Source organism: Cercospora kikuchii (genome assembly GCF_019650295.1).
Source record: "Cercospora kikuchii DNA, contig_00001, whole genome shotgun sequence".
NCBI classification, from domain to species: domain Eukaryota; kingdom Fungi; phylum Ascomycota; class Dothideomycetes; order Mycosphaerellales; family Mycosphaerellaceae; genus Cercospora; species Cercospora kikuchii.
The window spans coordinates 3,293,066-3,316,933 of NW_025408582.1; the positions used below are offsets into that span (position 1 = coordinate 3,293,066).

General features: G+C 52.7%; 12 protein-coding genes across 13 annotated transcripts; 7 read left to right on the forward strand and 5 right to left on the reverse strand.

Annotated features, from left to right (window-relative positions):
• Nucleotides 1-526: 526 nt before the first annotated feature.
• On the forward strand, nt 527-1,705 carry CKM354_000126000 (uncharacterized protein; the record flags this gene model as incomplete). The annotated part of the gene is made up of 4 exons (XM_044796379.1): nt 527-565; nt 640-1,288; nt 1,342-1,492; nt 1,543-1,705. The coding sequence occupies 4 exons, from the start codon at nt 527-529 to the stop codon at nt 1,703-1,705; spliced, it is 1,002 nt and encodes a 333-aa protein (XP_044652314.1).
• Nucleotides 1,706-1,873: 168 nt separating this feature from the next.
• Nucleotides 1,874-3,037, reverse strand: CKM354_000126100 (uncharacterized protein; the record flags this gene model as incomplete). The annotated part of the gene is made up of 1 exon (XM_044796380.1): nt 1,874-3,037. One exon carries the CDS (start codon nt 3,035-3,037, stop codon nt 1,874-1,876), a length of 1,164 nt encoding a protein of 387 aa, XP_044652315.1.
• Nucleotides 3,038-3,687: 650 nt separating this feature from the next.
• CKM354_000126200 (uncharacterized protein) lies at nt 3,688-4,827 on the forward strand (the record flags this gene model as incomplete). The annotated part of the gene is made up of 1 exon (XM_044796381.1): nt 3,688-4,827. The coding sequence occupies one exon, from the start codon at nt 3,688-3,690 to the stop codon at nt 4,825-4,827; it is 1,140 nt and encodes a 379-aa protein (XP_044652316.1).
• Nucleotides 4,828-5,258: 431 nt separating this feature from the next.
• Nucleotides 5,259-5,622, forward strand: CKM354_000126300 (uncharacterized protein; the record flags this gene model as incomplete). Its single annotated transcript, XM_044796382.1, has 2 exons — nt 5,259-5,444; nt 5,500-5,622. The coding sequence occupies 2 exons, from the start codon at nt 5,259-5,261 to the stop codon at nt 5,620-5,622; spliced, it is 309 nt and encodes a 102-aa protein (XP_044652317.1).
• A 388-nt stretch (nt 5,623-6,010) lies between these two features.
• CKM354_000126400 (uncharacterized protein) lies at nt 6,011-7,219 on the reverse strand (the record flags this gene model as incomplete). 2 transcript variants are annotated; one of them, XM_044796384.1, is made up of 5 exons in its annotated part: nt 6,011-6,309; nt 6,358-6,622; nt 6,674-6,821; nt 6,873-7,144; nt 7,196-7,219. In XM_044796384.1, the coding sequence occupies 5 exons, from the start codon at nt 7,217-7,219 to the stop codon at nt 6,011-6,013; spliced, it is 1,008 nt and encodes a 335-aa protein (XP_044652319.1). The 2 variants fall into 2 exon arrangements, with proteins under 2 accessions (XP_044652319.1, XP_044652318.1); XM_044796383.1 differs by having other exon boundaries at nt 6,011-6,295; nt 6,344-6,622.
• A 776-nt stretch (nt 7,220-7,995) lies between these two features.
• Nucleotides 7,996-8,915, reverse strand: CKM354_000126500 (uncharacterized protein; the record flags this gene model as incomplete). Its single annotated transcript, XM_044796385.1, has 2 exons — nt 7,996-8,783; nt 8,852-8,915. 2 exons carry the CDS (start codon nt 8,913-8,915, stop codon nt 7,996-7,998), a joined length of 852 nt encoding a protein of 283 aa, XP_044652320.1.
• A 584-nt stretch (nt 8,916-9,499) lies between these two features.
• On the forward strand, nt 9,500-11,337 carry CKM354_000126600 (uncharacterized protein; the record flags this gene model as incomplete). Its single annotated transcript, XM_044796386.1, has 4 exons — nt 9,500-9,541; nt 9,592-10,577; nt 10,651-11,188; nt 11,236-11,337. 4 exons carry the CDS (start codon nt 9,500-9,502, stop codon nt 11,335-11,337), a joined length of 1,668 nt encoding a protein of 555 aa, XP_044652321.1.
• A 1,198-nt stretch (nt 11,338-12,535) lies between these two features.
• Nucleotides 12,536-12,907, forward strand: CKM354_000126700 (uncharacterized protein; the record flags this gene model as incomplete). Its single annotated transcript, XM_044796387.1, has 2 exons — nt 12,536-12,689; nt 12,810-12,907. 2 exons carry the CDS (start codon nt 12,536-12,538, stop codon nt 12,905-12,907), a joined length of 252 nt encoding a protein of 83 aa, XP_044652322.1.
• A 505-nt stretch (nt 12,908-13,412) lies between these two features.
• Nucleotides 13,413-14,901, reverse strand: CKM354_000126800 (uncharacterized protein; the record flags this gene model as incomplete). Its single annotated transcript, XM_044796388.1, has 4 exons — nt 13,413-13,761; nt 13,828-13,964; nt 14,021-14,356; nt 14,407-14,901. The coding sequence occupies 4 exons, from the start codon at nt 14,899-14,901 to the stop codon at nt 13,413-13,415; spliced, it is 1,317 nt and encodes a 438-aa protein (XP_044652323.1).
• Nucleotides 14,902-15,721: 820 nt separating this feature from the next.
• On the reverse strand, nt 15,722-16,831 carry CKM354_000126900 (uncharacterized protein; the record flags this gene model as incomplete). Its single annotated transcript, XM_044796389.1, has 1 exon — nt 15,722-16,831. The coding sequence occupies one exon, from the start codon at nt 16,829-16,831 to the stop codon at nt 15,722-15,724; it is 1,110 nt and encodes a 369-aa protein (XP_044652324.1).
• Nucleotides 16,832-17,074: 243 nt separating this feature from the next.
• CKM354_000127000 (homoserine dehydrogenase) lies at nt 17,075-18,238 on the forward strand (the record flags this gene model as incomplete). The annotated part of the gene is made up of 2 exons (XM_044796390.1): nt 17,075-17,617; nt 17,666-18,238. 2 exons carry the CDS (start codon nt 17,075-17,077, stop codon nt 18,236-18,238), a joined length of 1,116 nt encoding a protein of 371 aa, XP_044652325.1.
• A 2,037-nt stretch (nt 18,239-20,275) lies between these two features.
• CKM354_000127100 (uncharacterized protein) lies at nt 20,276-22,876 on the forward strand (the record flags this gene model as incomplete). Its single annotated transcript, XM_044796391.1, has 1 exon — nt 20,276-22,876. The coding sequence occupies one exon, from the start codon at nt 20,276-20,278 to the stop codon at nt 22,874-22,876; it is 2,601 nt and encodes an 866-aa protein (XP_044652326.1).
• Nucleotides 22,877-23,868: the final 992 nt, after the last annotated feature.

Genomic DNA, 23,868 nt, shown 5'->3' on the forward strand with positions numbered 1-23,868 from the left:
GCCTACTCTTCGTAGTAGGTCCTCGGCGTCTTGAGCGCCAGTGCAACCGGCATTGTGGTCTTTTTGTGTTCATGTGCACCAGTATTAGGACGGCAGTGCGCATGATGCACAGAAGTTTGCCGTGCTGTGGCTGAGCCCGGACATTTCAGTCCGGAATGATGATGTCGACGTTCAATGGGTAAGTGATGGATGAAGCAGAAGTTGGAGGATGTCGAATGGGACGCCTGAAGTCTGAGCCGAGAACCGGCAAAGTTGCTGGGCAGGCATGCAACTGACAATCCTCCTTCCACGCCAGTTACGAACCTCAACTTCACCTGATCGAACCGCTGACCATGTTGTACGACACTTACATACGGCGTACCAAGAAGTGGCGTGCTACTGACCCCTCTGCGGAGAGTAGTTCGCATCCAGACAGCTGCAGCAAGTACGTCGTTGCGAGGAGGTAGGGTAGCTGAGCTCTATATCTTCACACCCTCTGCGATGGCCGTTCCCGCCGTTTCCTGTTTTCAGAGACAGAAGTGTACTAATGAGTGATCACTCGGTCTTCCGGCCGGAATGGCTTGAGGTATGTGCTTGCCGTCGCCACCCCAGACGTTGTTTGCTTTGAACTTGGCTAAAGTTGCGACACACACACAACAGTTCGAAAACGAGCTCGGATTTCGGCCTCTACTGCTTGGCCCCACCTATGAAGATCTCTTGGAGCAATACAGACATAACCTGTTCAACGTGACGAAGAAATATGGGCTGCCCTCGCCCGATGAGTCCGTTTCTGTCTCCAATGAGACTACTCCGACCGGCGTCCGACTTAGAGTCTACACGCCACCCAACCAAAAGCTCAACCAGTCCATAGTCTGCTACTTCCATGGTGGTGGACTAGTGCTCGGAACTGTCGAAGAAGATGATGTGTTGGTACGTCGATATGCTAAAGATACTGGACTCGTGTTCGTCAGCGTCGATTATCGCCTTGCTCCATACGATCCTTATCCAGCCGGATTCGGAGACTGCATAGATGCCGCTGAGTGGTGCGTTAGTCATGCAGCTGAGTATGGGGCGAAGCCAGCAACTGTACTGCTGATGGGAGTCTCTGCTGGAGCTACATTAGCAATTGCCACGGCACTGAACCTCATCTCGCACCGCAAGACGAGTCAACTGCAGGGCGTTGTTGCTATACAGCCATTTACCATTCATCCAGATGTAGTGCCAGGGGAGATCCAGCGCAAATACAAGAGCTACAACGAACATAACGGACGCTCTGTCTACACAAGAGCAGCGATGGAAACTCTGCTTGGTACGTGGCAAATTGGACTGACTTCGCGCAACGAGCTGACGGCATATTGAAAGATCTACACGGATCTCCCAAGACTGATCCATTCATTTTCCCATCGTACTCCAGGCTGCTGAAGAAGCTACCATGTGTATATCTATCTGGCTGCGAAGTAGATACACTTCGAGACGACGCTCGAATATTCAAGGAGCTACTTGTCGACGACCAGTAAGCAGATGCTGTCCTCGGGCGATGTGCCCACTAATGCGCCTCTCTAGTGTCCTCCATGAGTATCACGAATACACCGGCCTGCCTCACTGCTTTTTTGCATACCCTTCACCATACTTGGAAAAGCCAAGAGAAGAATACTTTCGAAAAACTGCTGCAGGCATCAAATTTGTGCTCGAGTCGTCGGAGATCTCAGCAATCCCACTCAGCTGAAGCCCAGACACACTTTCAAATTGCCTACTTTTGAGCTCGGTGAACCTGTTGGCGATGCTTGGGGTGGCGGGCTTGCTTGTATTTTGTCGCATTAATGCATTGATAACAAGCGATAGTGTGCGTCTAGTTGAGAGTTGCATTTTGAGCGCGGGGTTCGTTCGGGAAAAGTCATGGAATGATCTTCGCATCTCTGAAGCGTCGAAACGCAGTCCACCATATTTCCTCTGTGGTCGACTCCTCGGGTTTGCCTCCATGAGCCCATGCTTGGTGCATTCTTTCCAAGCTCAATTGTCTGTCGAACTTCATGCACGCCAGTATGCCATGTCCTAGCATGTGAACACTCCTGGTCTCTTCAGCACCAACAAGGCCATGGCTGGCCTCCAGCTCCGCCCACTCGTCTCTATGGTCAGCTAGGAACTGGCTGGCTAGGAAGCCCTCTCCAGTTGGAGGAGGCGCCCCCTTCAGATCGAAGAAGTTGCACAGTATTGGCCACCTCTCGGACCACGATAGTGGCATGCGATGAGAAGCTACGTTGAAGGCCTGTCCAGCACCACATTGCTCAGGATGCAACGCCGCATGAATCGCAAATCTAGCGATGGTATCCTGACCTGAATCATTCGACAAGCAATCCCAGCTTCCCAGTGTGCCAGGTAAGGGACATATGGCACCCTTGCCGTTCACCTCCCTGTATAGAGCAAGGAACTTGGCAAGTAGTTGAGCAATGCAGTAAGCATTGCCGTTTGGCACGAAGCCAACGATGACGTCCGGCCGTAATTCACAGTATGTCCAAGCCCTGTCTCGACTGTGTCCTGCTAGCCAGTCTGTCTGCGCGCAATAGAAGAGTTTGCTGCGATGCGGCTCCGGTATTGATGGAAGTTCTTCAGTCAACGGAACCTGGTGTCGAAATGGGAATTCGTCAATCAGATGTACTCCATATGCCTTGGTCCCAGTCGCAAGAACCACGAACTCGAGTTTCTCTGACAACGCTTCGACCGCTGTTATGGCGTTGCTGAGTATCTTAAGATTGGTCGCAACTTCCTGATCCTGGTCCGGATTGAAGGTGTAGGCGAGGAAAAATACCGTGGTCACGGTCGCAATGTCGGTGACTCGAGCCACAAGTTGTTGCTCAAGGTCGTCTCTCTGCAAGTCAATTCCGCTTACGAGTCGCAGTTTGGAGGTCTCTGGCCACAGCGTACGTCCTTGAATGGGCCGGTGCGTCAGAGCCGTGATCTTTTCGAATGATTCAGGATCGGGATAGCCATTGAGCAGCTGATTAGTGACAGCCCAGCCTTGAATGCCACTGGCACCGAAGATGAGCGCATGTCTGCCCATGATCTCGCTCGAATGTGGTTCTCAGAAGGAGGAAAGCAGTTCACAAACCTCGTTGTCGAGTCGGGAGAATATGAAACGGAAATGACGAAAGGTCAGCGACCGCATCGTGTGCAATGATCATCTTCCACGAACATGGTCTTCGCTGATCCCTGACTTGTTCCGCCATACTATCGTGCGGTAGACAGGCCTTACTCGGGACCTCACCTTGTGCATTTGCAGTTCCAAGTGTGGCAATTGAACACGCTATCCCCTTCGTGGTGCCTGGATGCGCATGATTGCGAAACGACCTAGGGCAGGAGTGTGGCCAGCAGTTGCAAGTCGTGGCTGACTGCGCTCGCTGTTCATAGAAATGGTGACGACTTGGGGCTCGAGCGCACTCGCAATGTTGCCCTTTTGAAGGAGTGCTCGCGATGTGGTCCTCGAAGAGTTAGGGCACCAAACCTTCAACCCAGGCAAGGGTCGGAGTTCGGGCCACCGCTTTGCCGACCGATTCAGGATGACCTCGGCCTTCTTCTCCCGTGGCTCTCACGCATTGCCAGTGATGCTGGTGGAGTAGAGCTCGCTCTTGTATATGCATAGATCTACAAGTCCAGGAATTCATTCTGTGACTTCTGGTTGGTATTCGACGTCTCATCTAGAACACATACAACATGGCTGGGCCAGTCCGACAACCAATTGACCAAGCGGCGTTAGAAAAGTACCTCAACCAGCATGTGCCCGAGATCCAGACGCCCGTCGACTTGAAGCAATTCGGTTTCGGACAGTCCAATCCCACATACCAGATCACCGCGGCCGATAGCAAACGATACGTCCTCCGCAAGAAGCCTCCGGGAAAGCTTCTGAGCAAGACGGCGCATCGGGTTGACCGCGAGTACAAAGTCATCGCCGCTCTGCAGGATACCGACGTCCCGGTCCCGAAGGCATATGTTCTGTGCGAAGATGACAGCATTCTTGGGACACCATTCTATGTGATGAGCTTTCTCGATGGTCGCTTCATTAAGAACGCCGCCATTGAAGACGTGAATGAGCACGATCGGCGGGAGATGTGGAGAGATGCGATACGCACGCTGGCGAAACTCCACCGCATCAATCCCAAGGACATTGGACTTGAAAACTTCGGGAAACCGAATGGGTTCTACAAGAGACAGATTAGGACATTCAAGAGTCTTGCGCAGTCGCAAGCTGAGGCGAAAGACAAGGAGACAGGTGAAGAAGTTGGCCAGCTGCCACATTTTGACGACTTCATTGAATTCTTCGGTCAAGAGCAGAATCAGCCTTACGATCGTGGCGTATTATTTCACGGAGACTTCAAGATTGACAATCTCGTGTTCCACAAGACTGAGCCGCGTGTCATTGGGATACTGGACTGGGAGATGGTGACCATTGGGCATCCGCTTGCAGACCTCACCAACTTGATTCAAGGCTGGACAATATCAGAAGCTACACCTTCGTGGCCGAGGAAACACGCAGACCAAGCTTTCCTGAAACCATCCGATCCGAAAAGCACTAGGAAGGAATGGCCGGGTCTGCCTGAGCACGCAGAATGCGTCGAATGGTATCGACAAGATACTGGCTTCGAAATCACGCAAAAAGATCTTGCTTGGGCAACCGCTTTCGCCCTGTTCAGAGACTCCATAATCTTTCAAGGCATCGCTGCTCGTTATGCCACACGACAAGCCAGTTCTGCTTCGGCGAAACAGTACGCAGAAGAGCGAGAGCCATTTGCAGAAATGGCATATCAGAAACTGCTCGAGGCGAAGAACAAGCTGAATAGCAAATCGAAACTTTAGATAGCGCTTTTCGGACAACTAATGTTCTCTTGTCAACGAGTTTCTCCACCAGATCCACAACGACCGATATAGCACAATCACGTGCTCGCTTTTGCCAAACCCGCACCACTTTTTGGCGGATCTCGCTGCCGGTCTATCGTTCGCGTCCTTCTTGTCGGGACGAAGGAATGTTCTCGCCTGGCCTTCTGCACCATGGTCTCGCCATTTTCTGCAGAAAAGTCAGCAGACACTCTTCGCTATCGTGACCTGCGAACAGCGACGTTCAACCGCGCGATATATCGCCGCCGACCACGGCTGCTGCAATTCCATAAGTATGGTTGCCTGCGACTGTGGCAGGGCGACCAAACTCTCCATCGCCCTTTTACTTTTGCGACTTGAACTCACGTGAGCTCGGCTTTACACTCACTTTATTGCGGCCGGCCTCTTACAAAATGGATTTTCTTGCTACACCAAAGTCTGCCAAGAAACAGAAGAAAAGCAAGTCGGCTCCTGTTGTGACTGTGACTGAGGTCTGCGACGAGCACGATGGCTCTCATCATCGACGCCAAAGCGACATCCGCAAGGGTTTCCTGAAGTGGTTCAAGCGACAACATCGGGGTCAAACGCCTCAAGATATGGTCAGTCCCCTTACCAACGCGCAGCCATGCTTCACGAATTCTGACCTTTCATCAGAACGACAGCCATTTCTTCGAACAAGCCAGGGCATATGAGGTGGTCGAGCCCCTCGTGCCACTACTCGTGACAGAGCAACGACCCAAGTCATACCCGCGGCCAGTCTTCGGCGATTCACTATGATAGCCACAGGCACAATGCCAAACAGACACGCGATACTCTTCCATCGGAGTGGAGCACGTGCAAAGCCAATCCTTCGAGTCAACCTACATCGTTTGGACGACACATAGGACACCACGATAATCAATTTCATGGTTCCTGTGGGTGCTCACATACGCTCGAATGGCGATATTGACGGCCGAAACACCATCACTGAGATCCTGAAGAGGTTGATAAAGGAATCGCGGCTCCTGTGATCAATTAAAGATACGGAATCTTGTTCGGAGAGGGCCTTCGAAGGTTGAACAGAACTTTCCACGATACGACTAATGACGAGACGAAGAAAAGCCATATTGTATAATCATAATGCATTGATTTGTTTCGACACATCTTTTGAGGATTACTCAGTACATTAAAATGATACGAGCTTACGCCGCATTGCGTTTCCAGCATTGAGCTCATCAATCATGTCGTTCAGATCTTCCAGCTTTCGATGCTCAATAGCAGGCTTGATGCCATGCTCAGCGAAGAAGTCCACGCCTTTCTGCATACGATGGGCCGTACCGGTACTTTCGCCCTTGATCCTGAGCTTACCACTTGCTAGATCCCATGCGTTGATGGAGAGTGGGTTCTTCGGAATGCCCGCGGCCATTAGCAGGCCTCCAAATTTCAGGAGCGATGGAGCACTCGAATACGCCTTTTGACTGTTAGCTGGAGTTTTTTCGCATGAGCGATTGAAGCTTACAGCATCCGCATTACTGAAGACACAAGTGGCATGTACTCCTCCTTGGGTCAGCTGCTTGATGTCTTCCACATGACTCTCGTTCGACTTCGAGTTGTAGACAGCGTCGGCGCCCAGTTCCTTACAAACCTCGAGAGTCTCATCATTGATGTCCACGGCGATCACTTTGAGCTTCATGGCCTTACCAATCTGGATCGCGAACTGACCAAGACCCCCAGCTCCAACTACAGCCAGCCACTGACCCTCGGTCAAATCGCAGCTGTCAACCGAGTGGAAGGCGGTCTGTCAAAGTCAGTGAGGTCAAACACAAAGTCAAGAAGAAGCATTGCTTACTAGTCCAGCACAGAAATATGGCGAAGCAGTTTTCACATCGATCGACTCAGGCAATCGAACGCAATTCTGAGCATCGACGACAGCATACTCGGCAAAGAACCCGTCCGTACTGTATCCATGCAGCTTCTGGTTGCCTTGAAAGCAGTGTCTGCATCATATTTAACACCATCAACGCACTAGCTCTTCCCTTTGAACTTACAGTGGAAACAACTGACACCCTTCACACTGGTAGCAGCATCCATCGGTATACAGAAACCCCACAGGGTCTCCCTTGTTGAATCCAATGTCGGCCACAGACTCGTGGATTTCTTCGATGTAGCCGGCACCTTCGTGGCCAAGCGTGAAAGAGTGTCCGGCTTCGATCATCATTACATCGGAGTGACATAGCGAGGCGGAGGCCATTTTGATGAGAAACTGGCTAGGGCCTGGCTGTGGAATGGGTACATCGCGGACAACGACTTTCTTCTCGTCCTGTGATTTTGTGAGCAGCAGAAGGGCTCATAAATTACGGGACGACAATACTGGGTTCCATTGAGCTGCTCTCATCGTACGCAAACGTTCCTCGCCAAGAACGACGTTCACTTCTCCCTTCGATTGCTCTTGTAAGCCCATAGTGATAGAGATTCGTGAAATTTAGAACACGAAACGTGGATGCAGAGAGCTTGGAAGTTTTCGCATGCTGGGCAAGAGCTCACAGATGGAGGCCAGTGCCAATATCGGGGGCCCGACCCCAAGCATGCCGAGCGACCTCTCAATAGATGGACATGCACACAAGAACGGCCTGGCGTACGCAGTGTAATATATATCTTCAGCGGGGCAAAACCCTACAAAGAGCTTTCTCAGCTCTGGATATGCGAGGATGCACAGACGAGCCTTTAGCGTAGCGAGCTGGGCTTGAGCATCATGGCTTGAGTGTCAAGAGCAAAGGAGGTTGCACATCCCAGATTTCGAAGACGAAATGGGGAGCTGGCTTCATGCTGCTAACTCTTTCTCGTTGATTCACAGATGACGAATATTTCTTTCCCAAGCTGCCGGCGCGAAACTTGTCAATTCAGAGAAGTATGCGACACTAGTGATTCCTGCATCATTTGGCTTTAGTTCACATCTCAGCACTGTTACATACTCAGCTGCGGCTGAGCAATCCAGATCTCCTGGCTCCTTCGAGACATGGCGAGCCTTCACTAGCAGCGAATTAGTTCATTGGAGTACATCTGCAGACGCCGTTTGGGAGCACGGCTCTCAAAATGACTGTCGAACGACTTGAGTGGGACTGAAACAGTAAGATATCAGTGGAACCGAATTGTTTCCTTACTGACAGACCTCTATAGCTTCGTCAAACGACCAGAGCCCAGTCTTGCTCCGCCATCAACACTGATATACTCGCCGTTGACGTAGTTGGCTGCTTTTGAGCAAAGGAACAACATGACCCCAGCAATATCGCTTGGTTCTCCTAAACGCTTCCTTGGATTCGATCTCGAAAGCTCCTCCTCGCCACCGAGAATTTCGATCAAGCCGCTTGCTAGCTTCGAGGGGAAGAAGCCTGGCGCGACAGTGTTGACTGTGATGTTCCTCGGACCCAGCTCGACCGCCATATTTCGGCCAAGATGGTGAGCTGCAGCTTTGGAAGCGGAGTACATGATTGTTCCGTTATCTCCAACGTGGGAGACATTCGTTCCAGCTACGGAGGACATGATCACGATACGTGAAGGGTCTTCTGGTTTGCCCGCAGCTGCGAGCATCGGAGCGAACAAACGGGCGAGGTTGAAGACACCGCGTACGTTGAGGTCCAGAATCTTCTGGCTGGACCAGTCTGGAGTTGGTTCGAAAGGTCCGCCCCATGTCGCACCTGCGTTGGCGACTAGGATATCGAGCTTCGACTCATGCTTTTGCACTTCTTTGACAAGACGCTTGATGTCGTCTTCCTGGGCAACGTTGGCTGGAAGTCCTATGGCACGGCCCTTGAGATTTTTGCTTGAGCATAGCTTGTTCAGCTTGTCGACGGCCTGGTCAATTCCTTGCTCGCCGCCAGCTTTGCGGGCACTGATGAAAACAGTCTTTGCTCCAGCTAGGAGGAAGGCGGTCGCTGTGTGTAGCCCGAGTCCTCGGGACCCTGAGTGCAATGTCAGTACCTGAGTTTACACGCCTAATGAGGCCAATGCATCTCGACACCGCACTAACCTCCAGTCACTATCGCGACCTTGCCATCAAGCGAGAAGAAGCCGTCAATACTGATGTCTGACATTGTGAGTAGAGGAGTCTCAAGTCTGTTTGGCCTTGCTGCCAACACTCATCCAGAAGATGGACATCTCCACCAACACAACTCTACTGCATCGAGTCAGGCTCACGTCCATCTCCGCTCCGCGTGTCGATATCCGAGGGAGCACAAAGTTGCATAAGCCTCAGGGTTCGGCGGGAGAGCCGACGGCGGTTTGCCGTAAATGCCGTTCGTCATTTCTCCACACCTTCGCTTTCCTCCGCACATCGCGCTAGCTCGACAGCCGCTAATGCCACAACGCGAATGCTGCCACGGCAGAGCAGCTGCAGCACCTCCAGACATTGCCATGCCCGAGGTTGTCATGGTCCGCAACCTTGTTCGGTGCCGTAATGCACATCGCGTGGCAGATTGCTCTCCACGATGTTCTGGCATCTACCAACATCATCTTGAGCATCCGGAAGAGCAATTTCATATGAGTAAACATCAAGAGAAGCCAGCGAGATAGCGCTTACTTTTTGCCTTGGCCGTCCCGGATCTCTTTATGAGCGAGCGTGAAGACACTGGAAGTAGGCACCAACAACAAGACATCCTCTGGCAGAAGACAAGACAAGATGATCCATACCTCGCCCATAGCCGATCTGGACATTCCAAAGGCAAGCAACATCCATGAGCTTCCAAAGCTATCGCTAACACGCTGGAGTAGGTCAATGTCCTTAGCTACCTCTTCCCAAAAGGCCAAGAGCCTTCCGACGAGCCAGTATGGTTCGACGCCGGCAACCCGAATAAGAACCTCAGCCCTCGACAGATGCTACAATGGATCAAGCGAGTGATCATTGGCCTCGACAGCTTAGGCCTGAAGAAGGGCGAAGTGTGTCTGATACACACTCCGAACAACATGCTCGTGCCCGCAGCATACTTGGGCATAGTCGGAGGCGGCCGGTCTTTCAGCGCAATTAACCCGATCTATACCGTCGATGAGATTGTGCACCAGATGAAGCTCACCGAAGCGAAAGTCGTATTCGCGCACCCTTCGCTCGTGAAGAACGATGTGGAAGCTGCGAAAAAGGCCGGGACGAATCCAAGGATATACCAATTCACAGATGACGAGGCGGAGCTGCAAGAAATTGATGGCGTGAAAGATTGGCGGCATTTGCTTGGGTCAGAAAAGGAGGCTCAGAACTTCCGATGGAAAGACATGACACCAGCAGAATCAGTAAACACAGTCGCGACCATAAATTTCAGTTCCGGGACCACAGGGCTACCCAAGGGTGTCATGATTGGACATCACGCACTCATCTCCAATGTCGAGCAGACTGCGCGCGTGATATGGCCGCACGTCGACTACAAGAATGGCGGGAAAGTGCAAGAGCGATGGCTGGGATTTCTGCCACTCTATCATGCGTATGGACAGATGTACGCTGTTATGATGGCCTGCAAATTCTCAGTCCCGATTTACCTTATGAGGCAATTTGTCTACGAAGACTACCTTCGAGCAATTCAGGACTACAAAGTTACGCATCTGCAAGTGGCGCCTCCGGTGCTGGTCATGATGGCGAAGCGACCAGAAACATCCAAGTATGATCTCAAATCCGTGCAAAGTGTGCTTTGCGGAGGCGCACCACTAGGAAAGGACCTACAGAACGAGATTGCGAGCAAGCTCAATTGCACCGTCAAGCAAGGCTGGGGAATGTGAGTGACAGTGACAGCATCAGTGACAGCGACAGGGGGATGTGCTGACCGATGAACTTTTTTTTGCGAACAGGACAGAAGTAACATGCGGCTCCATAATACAGCACGAGCCTAGCGACAGTGGCACCGTCGGAAAGCTGCTTCCAAACCACAAAATGAGACTCGTGGACGAAAGCGAAAAAGATGTTGACTTCGGCTCACCCGGCGAGATCCTCATTCAAGCTCCCAACGTCATGTTAGGATATTGGCGCAACGAAAAGGCTACGCAAGAAACCATAGGCGATGGCTGGCTGCGAACAGGTGATGTGGCTGTGATCAACAAAGAAGGCCTCATCTGGATCGTGGATCGGAAGAAAGAGCTGATCAAGGTCAATGCTCTTCAAGTAGCGCCCGCAGAGCTGGAAGGCTTGTTGCTCGACTGCGAGCACGTGGCTGACACGGCTGTCGTTGGCATCACAATCCATGACGAGGAATGGCCACGAGCGTACGTCGTCTTGACTGATGAGGCGAAGAAGGCGAAGATCACACCAAAGGATATCCAGAGCTGGTTCAAGCCACGAGTAGCGAAGCACAAGGCGCTTGTGGGTGGTGTGCAGTTTGTCGACGAGATTGTAGGTGAACAGAGCTTGTTTGATGTACTCCTGCTAACGCATCGCAGCCGAAGTTGTTGTCTGGCAAGATCCAAAGGAAGGTCATGAAGGAATGGTCGAAGCGAGATGCCCCAGAAGTTGCCAAGACGTTTGATCGGGCGCGGTTGTAAACGCGTGTCAGCATGATGCATTGTACGATCACCAGAGCACAGCAGGTAAAGTCTATAAGGTCGCAAGTGGAACTCACGAAGTGGATATCATGGCCATATGAATTGTGCGTTCACGTGTATCCCAGCGATCGAAGGAGTACCCATCAATGTGCGAGATCCCGTCATGCTACACCCGCTTGCCAGGGCGTTCCCTGTCGGTCCAGCATCCGCAAATAGCGAAGTCCTCTCACCGAACATTCGCAGTCGTATTGCCGCGCGCGAGCTGTCTCAGTAATCAGCGGTCACGGCTGCCTGCTCGCTCGGCAAATCTCCAGCAATCGACGAGAGAGTGGATGAGCAACGTCGCTCGACACGCAGGCAAAAGGAGAATGTAGATGAAGCTGCATGACCTTCCTGGCCAGGCACGGCAGGCTGGCACAATCGTTTCCACCTCGACGTGCAGCTGTCATGTGAAAGGCGCTTGGAGGGAGCGATGATCCTTCTCCTTGCGGACCGTGGTACGAGTCGTGGCGCGGTCCCCGAGGAGCTGAAACGAAACGGGCAGACGAGCTCACGTCATCACGTTCCCCAGGCATGCGTGGTTTCTGCCCAATTGCGTGCCAGTGATACAAATCATGCCAGAAGTGGCGTGAGGCATTTTATCCTGCAGCGTTTCTGGTTCGAGGAAGTCTCTGAAGACGAGTGCGCGCTGAAGGACGGCCTCTGCGAATGTCTCCGCTGGCTTGGATCTGGCCCTCCATCCTGTCGAGGCTCGATGATAAGAGAAGCCTCGCCTAGCAGCTCCGCAAAGAACGTGGAGAGCGGATCGCCGTCCAGAGTCTGGGGTAAAACGAGACCAAAGCACGGATGGGGAAGCGCTTCCTTGCCTCCCGCCGCGCTTCTTTGTTCTCATTGGCGGAATGGCGTGTTGTCTTCGAGGCCGGCGTGGTGCTACTGGTCTCGCCAACGCGGGGTAAACGATGGCCCTTTCTCTCAGATGATGAAGCACGCGCTCGCAGCTGCCCACTCGTGACCTCCTGCCTGGGAGTACATATAGAAGTACTTGTGACTTCGTACCTCTTCGTCTCCCATTGTTTCCAACCAGTCAAGCTCTTTGTGTCAACTCTCCTCTCAACTCTAACACCCCACGCACTCCAAAAGTACATATTGAACGACATCTCTTCTTCGACCGACACTTGAACGACTGCATACCACCATCATGTTCTCCACGGTCGCAGGCAACAACCTCTTGTACAAGGGCGCTGCCCTGTACGCCACCACCACGGCTTTTGCTGCTTTCTGGATTGGACTCCGTCTCCCAGTGCAGAACAACAAAGCCGGTCCATTCAACTACCACAAGCTGTTGAAGCAAGGTCGTCGCGTCCCATGGCGACGTCTGCCAAAGGTCGTCTAATTCGACCGCGACGTTTCGGTAGGTTCATTTCGACCCTCATCGCTCTTGCCTCGTCGACAATACTAACAACATGTCGCAGTCAGACGTGCAGTCAAGCAGTCATACTTCCACTGCACACACCCCGAGAGAGTCCATCAACATGCTCTCTCCTTCGCTCCGTCGCACATCGCGATGTGAGACGACCTCAACATTCCTCCACCACGATACCCCAAACCAACACAGGCAACGCCGGACCAGCCCGCACCTGTTGCTCCCATTCTACCATTCTCTCACGACCAACCCTACGCGCGACTATCCAGCATGGCGTCGCTGGACCTGACTCGCGCGTACAACTCAAGCCAAATTCCGACCTCAGACTCAACGCCATCTGCCCAGGCCATCATCGCACGGTCCTGGATCACCTCTTCGACGACAAGAGACTTCTCTCTCCCTTGCCAGCCAAAGAGAAACAACGGAGTTTGCTGTGACTTCATTTGATCATTTGTTTTGTTGAACTTATGTAAGGATACAAGTAGAAGACTAGAAGAATCCTGCATTGCATAGCTCGAATTGAAACTGTAACACATCAACATCAATTTCCATTCGTGTTCTCATTACTACTTCTCTACGTTCTATGTTTTCTCCCGCGAAGGCTCGGCCGATGTTGATTTCATCCTCTCGCCGCGATCCGTCTTCCATCTGTTTACAATCCTGCAAACAACGCACCAGCTGCGATAGCACCCAGCACCGGTGCTTTTGTGATCATAGGCGGCACGCCTCCCGTGTACTGCGCCGGAGTTGCCGCAGCTGTGATGTTCGGCCTCGTAGCATTGCCGAACCCAGTACCAGTCATGGTCTCGATCAAAGGCGTGGGTGTGTTAGGTGGAGGTGTGGTGCCAGCCACATTAGTAGCCGAGAAAATGGGGCTGTCTGTTGTTCTGATGCCCTCTGTATAAGGGAAGACAGTTCCAGCGCGTGCTTCGCGGAATTGGCGTTGACCAGCTGTGGCGCTTTGAGGAGGGCGAGCTGTTGTGTTGAATGGGTTAAGGACGCTGAGAGGAGTAAACGGTGTTAGTGGCGATCTACATTTTATATTGAAAGGGAAAATGGAAGCTTACTTGTCCACGCCGAATACCACTCCATTCTCAATTGGCAGGTTGAAGTTTATTATTCGTACGCCATTGACGAAGACGAAGAAGTCCTCCGAGACGATTCCCACGTTCTCGAAACCGGGACCATTTTGTACCGTGATGGTCTTACGCAGAAGTCAGCACTTTCAGCGGAACATTATTTCAGATCCCGGTAACTTACAAGCTCATTGCCATTCAAAGTGGGCAAGCGAAGACCACCTGTAAGGCCAGTGCCGTAAAGGGTTCCATTGGTTATCGCAACGTGATACAGAAGGATCTCTCGAAGGTCATCATCAGATAGATTGTCAATTTCCGAGCCAATGTTCTGGAAACCTTGGTTGGTTGGTGCGAAAAGCAGAAGATCTTTTGACGATTCGAGTGATTCGAGGAGACCAACACGCTGAATGGCTCCGAGAAGTGACTCGCGCTGCGCTGCGACGAGGTTGGTCGAGACATTAGGTGGCAGCGTCAGAGGTGGGTTGATGCCGTGAATGAGCCCGCCATCGAATTCGAGGTCCTGAGAACTGTCAGAGTTGAACGTCTAACGTCACCGAACAATGAGCTTACCAGCAAGCTCTCATCTGCCCAGTTCGAATCAAGCACAAATCCACTGAAGAATGTAACATTGGTCGTATCTTCAATCCTGAAAGTGCCAGCAGTTGCTTCCACAGTCTGTCCGCCTGTCACATTGCAATAGGGTCCGGGTTGAAGGAGCGTCGGGAAGAACTCGGCTCCGCGTGTAGAAGGTTGAACCCCGTTAAAATAGGTCGAGTTGTATGTGCCCTGCAGGACATGGTAAGACAGAAACGCTCTCGCGTACTCGGGATCTGCGGAGAATCTGGCTCCTTCGTCGGTCTCGAGAAATGCTGCTAGTGCGAAGTTGGCAGGAGCGAGTACGGTGATGTTGCTTGTTTGGGAGACTGTATCGACCAGATCTGGGAACTCTTGCAGGGCAGCTAGGAGAGAGCTCAGTTGCGGCTGTGAAGATAGGACTTCAACAAGAGACTGCGCCGAAGCGAGCGACAGAACGCTAGAGATCGATGGGAGCAGTGAGAGCTTCATCATGGAGTGTGTTTGGGTGACGAGTGCGTGGAGTGGCTACCGGCTGGGAGGCGTTGCCTCTCTTATACTGGCGTTTTCTTACCGCTCAAATGCGTACGCATCAACATGCGACATGCCACACGCAATACTGCTCCGTAGCCCCATTGCACAAGATCATCGCACAGCTGTGCACCTATTGGGCTGGTGGAAAGCCAATCAAACATTCCTTCATCACGATTCGCGGTGATGGGGCGTGAGTTTCGCAGACAGGCATTGTTGTTTTTCGTCCCCCTGGTCGACAGCAATTGTTCAGGCATATTTTGCGATGGACCTAGTTTAGTCGGGCGCGGCATGCATCATGACGACTTTCCAAGAAAGTGTCAAGCCGGTGTTATTAGGCCGGACGACGAAGCACAGGCACAGCTTCGAAGTTGCAACACATTCCACGGTGGCCTGAGGCATACTTGAGCCTCTTTCGACAAGTCTGCCTCGTCTGTCCCGTGCAACAGCGTCACCACGATAGCTTTGACGCGAAGGCCAAACATGCCTATTCAAGCAGAAGGATACAAGCATTTCAACAGATTGCATGGGTCGACAGGCTCCAGCTTAGGTTCCTGATCGGTTCGTGGCGTGGCTTCAATAGTTCCAGCATGGGATTAGCCGCTGTTTATTCCTCCCTGTCCAGTTGGTCGTGCTTGCTGTGGCATCCGGGGAGATGACGACCGTATCAGCACCATAACAGCCGGATCTACACCGCCAGCGACAGTAGTATTGCAAAAGTGTTTCACCTCAGCCACTACAACTTGAGTAATCGTCTATTGCGTCGACAATGTGATCGAATTCAGCCATCATAGTCTTTTTCCTCCTTGCTGATGGCAATTTCGATGCGGTCGATCATTCCGGGTGGGGTCGCACTGACGACTCTTTCATCGTTGGAAGGCTTGGTGGGCTGGGTGTTATCGTTGGCCGCATCCATCTGCCCGCTGAGTTCTTCGAGGAACTCGTCAGCCTTCCTCTTAGCATTCTTTTGCTGCACTTCTTGTCTCCTAGCTTCGATTTGCGCTCTCCGCTCTGCCATCTTACTATCGCGCTCCTTCCTTCTCTTCTCAGTCTCAGCGCGTTCATCCTCCAAATTCTCCATCTGTCTCTTCCGCTCTTCAGCATCAGCCGAAAACTGGAAGAAGCCTGTGCCCTTAGTCCTGACTTCCTTGTTGCCATCAAAGTGCTCATCAGGCGGGGGTGTCAAGCTCTTATCTCTCTTCTTCGCCAGCTCAGCCATCTGTGCCGCCCTTGGTTCATCAAGATCGAACGCCTCATGCTGAATAGCATCACCTCGAATAACGCGGGAGGGAGCAGCAGGAAGGATCCCAGGGCCCTCTTCGGCTCGTCGCTGCTGTTGTTTGGCGCGCAGAGCATCAATCTTAGTCCCCTTCCGTGTCCTGCCAAATTCGTCAACATATTCCACCTCCTCCTGGTCATCATCATCAGCGCCATCGTCGTCGGAGTCGCTGTCCTTGTCTTTCGCGCGACCCTCAGCCCATTTGGCATCGAAGTCGACAGCATAACGCTCGTCTGCATCTTCGATATCGCCCCGTTTCATTGCAGCATACAGTCGCGCCTTTTCCTCCATCTTGCGTTTACTTCGCTCCCACACGCCTTTGTCCAAGCTCTCGCCATCTGTGGTGTGTTTCTGCTCGAATGTAGAGGACGTGTCTGGCTCGAGGTCCCTTTTTGCTCGTTTCGCCGAGTTCCGGTTGTGCGTGGCGAAGATGTCTTCCTTCTTCGGTTTAGAACGCCCAGAAGAAGGTTTGGAAGAGCTGCCGCTGGTATTGATGAGAGAGCTGAGTTGCGAGGTGAAGGAGAGGGTGGAAGATGAGGAGATGGCCTTCCCTTTGGACAAATTACGTCGCTTATCCTGGTTGTAGAGGTGGCCGTCCTTGTGCGACTCCATGGCAAAGATGTGTCCCAGTTGCGAAGATCAAGGATCTGTGGATGCAAGTGAAAGTTGCCAGACGAGAAGGCACGCGCATGCGACATTCCTACTAGCGCCGATCTTCCGCGATCCGATTGCGGCAGGATCCTTGCATGGTGCCCCTCGTGCTTGCCTTGACCTGCCCCGCCTGCTCGTCACAAATTCAAGAGCCATTGGCGATATTTCTCCTCACTTCGCATTTCACGATTCCCACTCTCCAAAATGGCCAAGCAAGTATATATCGCTGTTATCGGCCTCGGTGGCGTGGGCAAGGCGTTCTTGTCCCAGCTCGACTTCCTTCGCCAACGCCTGGCAACGCAAAATCCGCCGATTGACCTCCGACTCATCCTGGCTCGCCGCAGCAACAAACAGCTCTTCTCGCAGGACTTTTCACACTTGAACATTCAAACAGTCGCCAATGACTTGGATAGCAAGGGAACGCCTCCACCACCGTTCAACGAGACCTTTGGGCAATTAGCACGAGCTCCAGGCAAGGTCGTGCTCATAGACAACACGAGCGATGTCGGTCTCGCCAGCTTGTATCCTATGGTCTTGCAGAGAGGCATCAGCGTTGTGACACCAAACAAGAAGGCTTTCAGTGACAAGTATGAGTTGTGGGACAGCATCTTCAAGAGCGCTGCGAACGGAACGGGCTCACCGACCAACGGCTATGTCTTCCACGAGTCAACCGTAGGCGCTGGTCTGCCTGTGCTGAGCAGTCTGCGAGAGCTGGTCGATACTGGCGATGAGGTGACAAAGATTGAGGTAATACGATCTGCATTTGATTGAAGGATGAATCTAACGAGGTCGCAGGGTGTGTTCTCGGGCACAATGTCATTCTTGTTCAACTCTTTCCAGCCACTTGGCGGAGGAGGCGGCAAGTTCGCTGCTGAGGTGAAGAAGGCTAAAGAGCTTGGTTACACAGAACCTGACCCACGAGACGATCTCAACGGCATCGATGTCGCTCGGAAGCTCACAATCCTGGCCCGTATTGCTGGTCTGCTCGTCGAGTCACCAACATCTTTCCCAGTGCAATCTCTCATTCCAAAAGAGCTCGAATCCGCCAGCTCCGGAGACGAGTTCTTGCAGAAGTTACCAGAGTTCGATGCGCAGATGGACCAGATCAAGGACGAGGCCACCAAGGAGGGCAAGGTTGTCCGATTCGTGGGAAGTATCGACGTGCCATCAAAGCAGGTCAAAGTCGGGCTGGAGAAGTTCGATGCTTCACACCCGATCGCTGCTCTTAAGGGCAGCGATAACATCATCAATTTCTACACAAAACGCTATGGCAGCAACCCTCTCATCATTCAAGGCGCTGGCGCTGGAGGCGATGTAACTGCCATGGGCGTTACAGCAGATCTCCTAAAGGTTATTCGAATGCTGTGATAGACAAACTTATAGTACGGCAGCGTTGATTGCAGCTTTGTTGTAGTCCTTCGTGACAGCACCGAGCACCAGATTGGGGCAACTCGAAAGTCCATTGTTTCGGTACCAGTGCTGTCTCTCATAACCACCTATTGAGTCGTCGGTGCAGAGTTGAATGCTTGGTCGCATTCTTCCGGCCTTCAATTGACCTTTGCTTTTCGTCAACGATTACTTCGTGTATCCCACTAGGGGTCATGTTGGCAAGGAAGCTCTCAGACCTTGTCAGCAAGCCCTGGGCCTCTCTGCCTGAACACTACTTTTCTTTACGTCACCCTCATGAGTCAACCCAGAGGCACGACTCACGCAATTGCGGCCTGACTGTGAAGCACAAAATGACACGTCTCAGACCATCATGCAACTTCGGTCGACAGTCCGGATATCCAGCTCGGCCAGTCGCTTTGCATACGTTGCACGCAGCGACGTAGCTTTTCGGCGGAATCGCATGACACAATGCATAGTAGATAGATATGACGTGCGGTATCGTCCAGCAGCTTTGCACAATGTGTCCAGTCGAAAGTCTTGATTGCAATGCATCTTCACCTCTGATGCCACCTTGAGCTTTGTCTACAACTATTTAGCGCCGCAGTAGGCTTACACTATTGCCATTGTCTAGAAAACCCATGTGAGTGTTTTATTCGAGGTCAGCTTACGATTTATACTGTACAGTTATATCCTGCGCGTTGTGCAAAACGAGGAGCCAGTTTTGGATCCTCGTCGCAGGCCCCACGGAAATACATCGATGCCCGTTGGGGCTAAACATGATATGTTTTGAGTGACAGACTGTGCCTACCAATCTCGCATCCCGGAGACTGATTGGACTGGTGCTTTGTTGGCGGCTGTAAGCTTCAGGCCTGAGAACTGCAGAATTTCCTCATTTGAGCCTCTCAGATTGTCTCGAACGAGCAGTCGTTGCTTTGCAGGAGGTCGATCCCAGCCACGACATCTGTTGGCTGATTGATATTGTGAGCGAGAGCTGTAGCAATCTGCTAGAGGGCGGCATTCACGCCCGTTCCTAACGACTCCGCGCCGCGAGTAGGGCGCGACTGTTGTGTCTTTTGGCTTGCGGCCTATAGGGAAATGTCGTAATGTCTGAGGCTTTCATGTTGCCCAAGCGGCAAAACGCGGCACGCCTTGGAAAACTTCAGAGCCAGCTCCCTGCCTGGATCAATTCGGCGAAAGTCCACTTGTACCGCTTGGAGCCAGATTAGTTTGCTGACGCGTGTCAGAGTGTCCTGGTCTCCGTCGGACATGACTCTGCAATAAGTCTCTTCGAGACTTCGATACGCAGGGCGGCTGTCACCGCTCATCATGTCGCGCTTCCAACCGAGAGTGATGTGTAGCCAGCAATATGCATGAGCACCAACCTTATGCGTGAATGTCCACCAGGGGCAGTGTCGGGTCGGCATCCCGTCTCACTCTCCCTGGCAATTCCAGGCTGGCATTGCTTGGAGAACGTCGTGGTCAGCTCCGAGATGCCTCACGCCTCCATGTCGTTCCCCGCGCGACGACCATGACGGGAAAGAGGGCAGTGCTGTGCGAGGCATGCGCGGTCACCATTGCCCTGGTAGAGTCAACGTCGCGCGATGCCGAACAGTTCTGGAGTCACGCCAAACACATAGCCGATCGCTGTGACCTTGGCGAAACCACCTGACAGGGTTACGGCAGCGCCGATGCTCTTTTGATGGAGATCGTCACCGCAACAAGTGTGAAGTTCACAACCAGGCCATTTCGGAGGGCTTTCGAGAACGTCGTCTTGGCGCTGCCCCGCTCGTTGACATCTCACACTTCCGTGCCTCTCCAGGATTTCCCTACGTCCACACAGGTCTGCCTCGATGCCAGCCGACATGGGCCCCGGTCAAAGAGCTGGCGCCGCCCGCGTCGCAGTTGCGGGCGAGAATCAGCTCGTGCACTCTCGACTATCCGACTCACCGACGACATTCAATGGCCCGTTTCCGAGTGGACTTCATGGAGACTCCGTAGGACTCTCGCGCAGTTGCCATGTCCTCTACCGATGGCTCTCACCTAGCTGGCAAGCCCAAAAGACGGCAGAACCGGAGTTGCGACCAGTGTCGCACGGGCAAGCGACGATGCGACGTGCAGCCTGATACGCGAGATCTTTCCACTTTTTCGGCCTGCTCAAACTGCAAGAAGTGGAAGAAGGAATGTACCATCGAATGGCTGAAATCACGCGAAGATCGTCGTCAACGGACGCACCACGATGAACAAAGCCGCCTCTCACCGGCTGATCAAGATGAAGGCGTGTTTCTCTCTCTCCCTCCATCTAATCCATGGATGGGCAAAGGACCTCCTTCCCAGGCTTCGGACTCGTCCTTCGGCGTGGATGTCAGCGGTGTGCCGCCGAGCGTCTCCACTGCGTCGCGACAGCCCTCATGGACCGCTTCGACTGGCAGCATGCGTAATGCTTCGACGCATCTACCGCCCAAGCCATTTCCCGTACCGCAGAATGTGGGCATGCCATATCAGTGGCCGTTCGCCGGGACAACTTCCCAAGTCATGGAGCTCGATGAGATTTCAGGCTACCCCAACATCAGCCCGGTCCCGTCAGCATTGTTCTCAGATAGCAACATGCCGCAGCGGAGCAAGCCTCGCGACTCGTTCAGCGTTGCGTCCGAATCCTATTTGGCCGATGATGATAGAAACGAGGCACAATCGGTCACGTCCTCCAGAGATTGGCACTTCCCTGGCGTCGTCCGAGATGTGACGAAGGTTGGACAAAAGAGAAGAAGAGCAGATACGGTGGAGGAGCTGGATTCCACAACCGAGCTTACGTCAAACACGGACCTCACATTCGAGACTCCTTCCTGGAGCTTCGCAAAGGGGTTTGTACGACCTCAATCACCTTTCGCGTCGCATTTTCTTTCGGAGGATTTCAATCGAGTGCAGGTCAAATCAGGTTTGTTGAAAGTGTACCACGATTCGTTCGAAGGCGCGTTAAGCTGCTGGCTCACCGAAAGGAACTGTCCTTACAGTATTTCTTCGTTTCGGGATCAGAACGTATGGAGCCGGTCATGGGCGAACAGAATCTTCGCCAGAACTGCTGCCTTGGACGATACATATGCTGCAGCGGGTATCCTATCAGCCCGAGATCAGAGACAAGCGTCGAAAGTTCTGAACGCTGTCGTCATGGCTTTCGCTGCTCAATGGAGCCGACCGGAGCGGCACAAGCCTGCAAAGCAGCCTGGACCGTTCTCGCCTGACCAGCTGTTCGAGGAGATCAGCGAACAAAATGGGAATGGGAATGGCCCTGGTCCAGCACCGACAGCAAATTTTGGTCGCAATGTCCAGAAGACGCTGTGGCATAAGGCAAAAGCAGCTCTGAACGAAGCCTCCGAGAACATGTCTTTCAAAGTCATATTCGCTGGCATCATCTTTGCCCTCACTCAGCGACCTGTTGAGACCGTTGAAATCAATTCAAGCACAGAAAGTGCCGAGGACAAACTCTCAGCACTCTTCAATTTGCTCGACATCGATGGGCCGACCCTGTCCTTGGACGCTGCGCTTCGAAAGCTACACGATCACAGACGACACTTGCGGCAAGCAAAGTTCGTGGCGCAAGCAGCACGGAAAGCACCAACCCACTTGTCTACTGAGGAACAGGAGACGTTCAATCTGCTTTATTGGATGGCAGTCATGTTCGACTCTCTTTCCGCTGTCATGAACAAGAGATCATTCACGATTGATGATGCAGAGACGCGGATCAGTCGCGAAAACTTACAACCCGTTCAGCCACCATCCCATGTATTCTCTGATCCCCAGGACGAGATGGCTGCGCAGCTAATGGATGACACGAATCTATGGGGAAGCTTCTTCATGCGCGAACAGTCACATATTGGAGATCTTCGAAAGCAGTCAACTCGCTGGCCATGCTCCTACATCGATGCTGCTGCATGTTTGGCAGATGCCGCGCCAGTAAAGGTGCTTCTATACCGCCGCGTCGGGCATCTTCAAGGCCTCTTCTACCAGGAGGCGAATCCGGAGGAAGTGGAGAGGGGTCTGGAGTCTGTGCTTGAGGTGTACAATCACTGGTCTGCAAGTTATGGCTTGTTCATCAGCGATTGCATCAAACACCACGAAACTCTCCCGGTCCGAATCCAGTCTTGGTACACGCTTTTAGCGGCACATTGGAACCTCGCTGTTCTGATATTTGCGGACCTCATCGAGACTCTGACACATGCGGGGATGACAATGTCGTGTAACACCGAGCTCCGGCAATCCATGAATCTCAGCGCCTCGATAAGGCAACACGCTGTTGTTGAAATCTCTGACTTGGGGTTCCACGCCCGGCATACCAGTGAACCTACCGCATTTGCACAGTCTCCCGACTTCCATCACGCGGTGAATGAAGCAGCTCTGCTCACAGAACCTTGGACAGTGGTTCTCATCCGAGCGTTTGGGTTCGCTGGGGCGATACTGGCGAAACGTGTCAAGGCAGAGGGCAGCAAAGGCGAGATTTGTGTCGAGGTGCCGTCAGAATCCAGGAGGCGGCTGCAGTGGTGCGTTGATGCTCTGGCGCTCTTGGGAAGGAAGAGCGACATGGCAATGTGCGCGGCCGATATTCTGAGAAAAGCCACGAGCTGACGCTGGTAAGGGGAGCGTTAATGAGAAAAGCGCGCAGTGTGTCGAAGAGGTATAGACAAAATTTGTGTCAGACTGACCACGAACACTCATTGATCACACCAAACCTTTTCGGTGCTGCCAAAGGAGCTGAGCTTGAGGGCCTGCGAAAGTGTGTGGGGGTGCTGCACAGGCGGCATCTCTAAAAATTTGGTAGTCGCGAGAAGGTCATCACCGAGCACTTACCTGATGCGGAGCGCTCGCATTGGCGCGGCCGACATCGAAAGTGTACTCGCGATACATCGATACTTTGAGCTGAGTCGCCAACCTCAAGCAAGATACAGTAGCATGATGCTGGCTCGCAACCTAGACATTCTCGAGTCGTTCGTTAGAGGCAGAAGAGGTAGATCTGTGATCATGCCAGAGCGAGACCTATCTTGGCACGAGCCCAGTTTATGCTGGTATCGAAGCTGGCATAGGCGGACAACCCAATAGCACAGGCTTGAACGAATAGGGACCAAGTAGGAAGCGGAATGAAAGCTACGCCAGCAGGCTGGCGCTTTGCCCCTTCTTGTAGCTACCATCTTTTGCTGCTATGGCAATGCTGTTGGAGGCTTCTCAAGGAAAACGCCGCGAAATATCGTTGAGAAGTGGGATTATCCAATATTCAGATGACCTTGTCCGGATAACTCGTCTTCTCGCAGCTCGAATGTTTGGTGTCTTGCTCTATACGTCGCAGTTAGCCACCAAAAGCAAAACACATTTTTATCCTCTACTGGTGAAGATGTCAACGGTGGTCGTGCGAAGGGATGTTGGCGGTGGGGCAAGCACTAAAGCTTCTGCCTGAGGCAAAGGTCGAAAGTGGCTGAGTGGAGCCCCGCGATGAGCAAAGAGTCAAAGTCTCCGACGGTTGATCGAAAGGCGGTGTTGTGTGCTCCGAAACTCGCGATAGAACAATTCTGCTGCACCACCACAACTCACACTCGACCCCTCCAAAACAGCGTTGTACCTCTCTG